The following is a 7,107-nucleotide window of genomic DNA, read 5'->3' as shown; positions in this document are numbered from 1 at the left end:
CTGTTGCTGAAATGTGCTATACAAATAAAGCTGCCTTGCCTTGCCTTGCCTAGTGAGACTTGATTTTAACGTTGGAAAGCTTTATCATGTATGCATATCGACAGCCAGCAGCGGTTTTGCTACAGTATACCATTTCTGTTGAGGCAGTCCCTTTAAAGGCCCCATGATATCTAATTTTCAGACTCAAACTTGTATTTTGGGTTTCTACTCAAACATGTTTATATGCTTGAATGTTTGAAAAAAACTAATTTGTTTTTTATCATACTGTCTGACTAAATATACATTTAACTTCAACTTTATTAACCTAAAGGAAATTTGATCTGCAGCAGGCATCAAATCACATTAAAAAATATACAAATATATCTGTATTCAACCTCTGTCTAAACGCTCTGTCTTAGCGCCTGTCCCAACAATGGAAAAAAGCCCAATGAACAGTGAGTTGTGTTCACTGACCTCCATTAAAGGTGGTCCATCTGAAGGTGTTTCCAGCCACTAACGGTCTGTCATTGAAGGCAGCACACTGCATCTCTCTGAAATCCTCCGAGCTGGGGGGACACTCCTGCACACACACACACACACACACACACACACACACACACACACACACACACCTCTTGCGGACGTTGCATAGTGGTGTGAGTAGAGCTGCATAGATTAATCAATTAGTTATTGACTTTCAATAATCACCAACCATTTTGATAATGATTAATGGCTTTGAGTATTTTATATGTGACTACTTTTCACTTAATAGTTTCTTCTTTCCTCGTGTCAGTAAACTGAATATCTTTGAGTTGTGGACATAAAAAGACTTAGGGGACGTCATCTTGGGCTTTGGGAAACAATGATCGACGTTTTTCACATTAAGACTAAACACTTATCAATTAATCAAGAAAACAATGGACAGATTTACAATTATTAAATTAATTTGTGTTGCAACCCTAAAATATATTGTAGTAGTTATGATTCATTCACTAAATGTTTATCTCAAACTCAAGTTTACCACTTCTTGTCTAGCCCCAACACTTGCCAAACCTTAACCCTACTTGTAATCTTAACCCTAAAATAAATGAATGGTGTGAGTGAGTCCCCAGATATCGCAGTGTGGAAACTAGGGTCAGAAAAAAAACGTCATATCATATGTTTCATATGACACATTGCAGCAGAGAAAGATGTTTGGGATTTGGGTCCATTCATTCGAGAGTCTGAGTAATCACACATACAAACTGCCACATGCACACACATTAGCATGCTTCAACACGCTGCTCCTTTATTCAATATGGGCCACAGTGACTGGCTGTCACACACACACACACACACACACACACACACACACACACACACACACACACACCACACACACACACACACAACACACACACACACACACACACACACACACACACACACACACACACACACACAGCCCAACATGTCTGACATACAGCTGCTGACCTCATACCACAATAGCAGGTCTGATACGTGTCTGCAGCACAGCTGTGTTAAATCTCAGCGTTCAGTACAAAGCAGTGTAGTGGAGACAAGTTAATATGTCAGCGGAATGCCAGATCACACCCTGAAACACCTGACCCCGGCCCGCACACACCTATATGACCAACTTCTAGAGCAAACATCAGCCATTGTTCTAAAATGTTTGCATCGAAAGTCGTTTTTTTCCCCCCCTCCTTTAAGTCAGGGTGAGAAGCGTCATGCTGAAATCACCTTGGTGTTGCAGATCCTGTATTGTCGGGGATCTCCTGTACACGGCCCGCCCACTGGGTTCCTGCAACACAGAACACAAAAGAGATTGATGGCACTACGGTACCAATGGCAAACACTCTTTATCATCAGTTGGGATCTATGTCGCGAGAGTTAGTGCAGGCGACTGTAATGTCTGGCTGAACTTAAGATCCTCTCATCATACACAAAGCACCTTTATGTTGGTTATTTAGGACTTCATTATTATAAAAATGGGACTTAGTTTGTTTAGATTATTCTGAAGTAGGTGAGCCATGGATTTTTTTAAATATTGTTTGCTGTGTAACCACCTGTAGTTTATTATGGATAAACTAAGTTGCCAATAAATACATGTAAATGTAGTTTAACATCGCAGTAGGTCTAATTCACTGTGGACTGCTGTGATCAATGAGGAAATAACTTCTGGTTGCACGATGACATACAATCTGGGGGAAAATCAGTTCATCTTTAAAAAAAAGTGTTTTGCGTAGGATTTCACTATATTGATGTAAAAATACACAACATGTTTTTGGCAAAGTTCCATATTTGGATGCATACTAGATGTTTTAGTAAAGCATTTGAGTGCTATAACTCTATTTCAAATGTATACACTTCGCAAATATATAACTTCAAGGATATTATTTTAAATGCATTTCAGGTTTCTCGGAAAAATACAATTTAGAAACAGGTCCAAAAAGTTCTCAGATGCTTTCTTTAGATAAAAGTAGTAATACCAGTCAATTCACAAATTTGTCTCGAGGCTTTACAATCCGTACAACAAATGATACGCTCTGTCCTTTAACTGTCAAACATAATATTAAATACTCAAGTAAACGTCCTGCATTTAAACTCGTAAATAAAAGGACAAAACTATTAACATCAAAATATACCAAGAATACCAAAAGCCAAAAGAATCAATATGTTACAGCTGGTAAAGGTTGAGCTCATTGTAACTATAAGTATATACTATATACTTGATGCTATAATAATATGTCGCAATGTCTAAGTTGATTTGTATTTTGTAATAATAATCTAAATCTCCAAGGTAATTAAAGCTAAAGTTACATTTCACCACAGGAAACAGACAACACATTTTAAGTTGCACTTTTTAAAATGATTTCTGAGGCATCAAGTAAATACAATATTTAGAACTTAAAATACTTAAAAAGTATGTTTCTTTCTATCCTTTCCAAGTAAACTGCTGTGAGGGACACTGCGGGACACGGAGGGTATTTACCTGGTGATGCAGGTGCGTGTCCTCACCGAGGCTCCGCTCCCACAGCTGCGAGAGCAGACAGACCAGCCGCTCCACGTCGCCCACTCGTTCCTGAAGGGCAGCTGGCGCCGGGCGCGCGCCGGCCGCCCTGACGCCGCCTCGCCGGAGGGATGCCACGCAGAAACCCAGGACTGAGACACAAACGGCACACAGAGACACTTTAACGCTGACATGTAACACAGAGGAAGAGCTGGTGACAATCAACAAAGCTCTCTTTAAGCCTTGATATCTTCTTACTGGAACAACAACGTAACACTTGTGGCATAAACTGTTGTGACTGACATCTTATGAAATTAAAGGTTTGACTTTGTATCTCAGAAGAAATCTTGATAGAGAAATGATAGGTTTTGCATTTCCTCAACTTGCAGATAATGTATTCCAATTACTGTTTTTGTAATCCTACTTTAACATGTTAGTTATATAAATATGTACACCTAGATATCTTCTATTGATATAAATCACCATCTCAATCATGAACTTGTGACCCAGTAGAAGTGTGTGGGGGTGTCTGTATCTGCCGTGGCCCTGTACTCTGTATCTGGAGTTTCTGGATTTTCTTATTTTGCTTTGTTCGGGTCGTTTCTGGGCATCAACCTTGATTATTAAAAAAAAAAAAAAAAAATAGCGACTAGGGTGCCAGATCATTAGCATGCATCCAAGAGAAAGCTACAAAAATGCACAAATATAGCGAGATAAAAAAATTCCAAAACTCATTCCAAAATGAGAGTAAATCTGGGGTTGGTTTGAATGTTGTGTTCACAAACCACAACAGACCAACCCTACTCATTCTGCATTAAAGTACGCCTTCAATGCAGAGTTTGAATGCAGAGTATTTTGGCAGTGTGAGATTTTTTACTTAAGTTAAAGGTCTAAGTACCTGCGCCATCGGAGCGTAAAGGATACTTCAAACTGGAACTGCAGGGCCGGGGATTGAACCGCCAACCTTTTGATTGGCAGGCGACCACTCACCACTGGTAAACAAATAACATTTTCCCAACTCTGAATTCCCAACTCACAATTATTGATAAATGTGACAAAAAAATGATGACAAAATTAACACTTTTCAAACATAACATTGTTTTTTTTTTTTGGATTGACCAATTTCAACAAAGAAATCAAACAATTCACAACATGAAATTCCCCCTTTCTCATCACCACCCACCCAGACAAAAATCCAGAAAAGATGACCCAGTAACTACAAGATTCAAGACCGTACAACAAAATAATAACAAAATAGACAATAAAAATAAACAAAATAAACGTGCGTTTGTTGTGACTCTCCCCAGATAGCGCAGGTACTTCCCCCCCCGCACTTCTCAATGTTGTCATACATCACACTGATCAGTTCTTATCCTGAGCTGCTACCTCTGTTTATATTGGGACTCTTGGACGGAGTCATGCCCGACTCTGTGCTGCGATCGCTCCGTGGCATCACTCTGCAGCGTTGGCCTGCACGTTCAAAGATGTCAACTGTCAGCGGCTCTCAATCCCTGCATGTGTGTACGTGTGTGTGTGTGTGTGTGTGTGTAATATGTATTTATATGCAGTAGAAGAGGAAGATAGAGAGACTAAAGTGTTGGCAGAATGATGGGATATCATTTGTAAAAGGGGGGACAGTGTGTTGGAGGAAGCGTGACGCTGAATAAAACCCACGTTATTTATAGCTAAGAATCCAGCACAGGCAGATGGGCTGTAAGAGTAGATAATGATAAAAATAAAAAATAACCTTGTGAGCCTGGTGGCTCCGGACCAGCCCGACAATAAAAGTGATTAGAGAAATCTCAATGGCGCTCCTCAAACACATTCCAGAGTTTTTACCCTGGAGGAGGACTGGCAGCGTTCCCACCGGTTCCTCATACAGGAGCACTTTCTTTAACTCTTCACACACACTCAGATACCTTTCTATCAGGAAGGGCTGAAGCCAAAGTCATCTGGAGTATCTGCCCACACAGAAATAAGAGCATAATTGAAAACTCTTTTCGTTGTTTCTCACTCTCCTCATTAAAATGCAAATGTAGCCGGATTCTCCGCTGTGTAATCAGATCTCCTGTATCTTCTGTAAATGAGCAGTTTGGTGTACGGGTGTTTCTGTCATGTTCTGCACTTGATTTATGCGTAGGCAATAAAAGACTAGAGCTCAAACTAATACATATTTAACATTCATTTAAAAAACAATCATTTTTCCAATCATGTGATTATTAGTTTAGTCTGTAAAAAAAAATCTTTTTACTAATGTAATAGATCTGTAAAGTCAGAATATGCTTTGAAGAACAAGCGATAATGTTTTTAGTTTTTAGAATATTGTAAAATTATTTCTGGATGACTGTCCAATGACCATTTATGTTGTTTTTTCAGATACAGCAAGCGGTAGACAAACCTGACACACACACACACACACACACACACACACACACACACACACACACACACCTATAACTCACCATCATTTGCCATGGCAGGGTCACCTGAGGTTGCCCTCATTAGTGTTACCACCGGTCACATTAGCGTTGATAACAGTTGGAGATGGTATGGGCTGGCATTCTAGGTTAATGAAAGTGCCTTTGATCTTATAATACACCCCCCCCCCCCCCCCCAACCCCCTCTCTTTCTTCATATGAGCAGAGAAACAAATCTGCTCTCCTGTGTGAAAAGCAAACTGCATAGTTAGAGACACGAAAGACAAAAGTAAAGAGTCAAAGACTCGATCAGCTCCAGCGTTCCCCCAGTCTGCTCAGACAGTCTGGGGCTGACAGACACAACTGGAAAAGCAACAAATGGGGACACCTGGCGAAGACAGAGAACTAAATTATCTGATTTTGTGCAAAAAGACTTATATAGATGATCTTAAACATGACTCTTCAGTCAGCCCAGTCTGACATATTGCCATTGATTTTAGAGCCCATTATACACAGAAAAGCTAATTATTCATCTTGTCCTTAGCGTACTCTGTAATGTGACGCTATTTTGTGTTGTTTTAATTATTATTTAATCGATCAAGCCCTCTGTGTTTGTCAGTTAGCAGGACATCCCAAAATGTGTGAATACATCTAAATGATTAAAGTCAGATGATGGTTTAAACAAAAAATTATGTTTTGGTTAATAAAAACATAAGGTTTCTTTAAGGGTTGTCCAGTGACACTTCAACAAAGATTATTTAGAGAAGATGCATCCTCGATAATGTGCAGTTCTTCTATGAATGGAGGAAAGAAAGAAGAAAGAAATGTGGAGCCACAGATGGGTGGAAGACTAACGTTTTACCACAACATGCAAAACATTCCAATAATATTAAAACAAGCTCATTACAGTTTATAACGGACTATTTGACAGCAGACATGAGGGAAACTGGACTGTGGAACTGTAGGGCCAAAATCTATCCCGATATAGGTCATATGCAACTTGCTTTTTATTTTCCCTCCGGCACTGCTGCAAGACCCTTTTTTGAGAGATGTCTCGCTGTCTGAGCGTCTTCTATTTACCCCGGAGGACGTCCCACGGCTTGTCCTAACCTTTGTCGGCCATTTCTTTCGCGACTTCCTGATAAATTATGGCATTCCTTAGATTTTTGCTATCTAAAATATCCGTTATATTTTACTCGTAAAGTAAATTCAAAAAGTCTCTCGTCTCCTCGTCCGTCCACTTCCATCTGTCTTTGTTGACACCCACCATTTGTGCAAACAGAGAGGAGATACTGGGCGGAAATGTACTCAAACTTCTTCTTCTTTTTGTGGCGGGTAAGATGACCTAAAACTTTAGTGCAATTCATTATTTATTCGGCAAATAACGTTTCCATTAGCATTTATCGCATAAGCCGAATATTGATCAAGATAAAATCTGATGAGACCGAACTTGTCATGATTATATCACAGCTGTCTGTTTTTTTCTCGTTTTGTGTGCCTTGTCTGTTTCCCCTCATATTTAGTTTTTCCTCTTCCTGTACGCTGTGGGCGGGGCTTAGCCCCAATTTCAACAGGATGTGTGACGGCTGCAGCGTCCAGCAAAAAAAGAAGCTCTGTGTATCCTGTGTCATCTGCTTTGGGTCCAACCTCCAGTGCCATTCTTTAACAGAGCTATTTCCTTTGAGTTGATATTCATGAAAT

General features: G+C 39.8%; 1 protein-coding gene across 1 annotated transcript in view; it reads right to left on the bottom strand.

Annotated features, from left to right (window-relative positions):
• The window catches only part of adamtsl5 (ADAMTS like 5), a 65,478-nt gene that overhangs the window by 23,063 nt on the left and 35,308 nt on the right, over positions 1-7,107 (bottom strand). Inside the window, exons 5-7 of the mRNA XM_032512231.1 lie at positions 2,972-3,141; positions 1,720-1,780; positions 454-559 (exon numbers count right to left, since the gene is read on the bottom strand). Coding sequence (XP_032368122.1) covers positions 454-559; positions 1,720-1,780; positions 2,972-3,141 — 337 coding nt within the window. The remainder of the gene's footprint in view (positions 1-453; positions 560-1,719; positions 1,781-2,971; positions 3,142-7,107) is intronic.

This window comes from Etheostoma spectabile, chromosome 1, assembly GCF_008692095.1.
Source record: "Etheostoma spectabile isolate EspeVRDwgs_2016 chromosome 1, UIUC_Espe_1.0, whole genome shotgun sequence".
In the NCBI taxonomy this organism is placed as follows: Eukaryota; Metazoa; Chordata; class Actinopteri; order Perciformes; family Percidae; genus Etheostoma; species Etheostoma spectabile.
The sequence above is the reverse complement of the archived record's forward strand: the minus strand, read 5'-3'. Positions and strand labels throughout refer to the sequence as shown.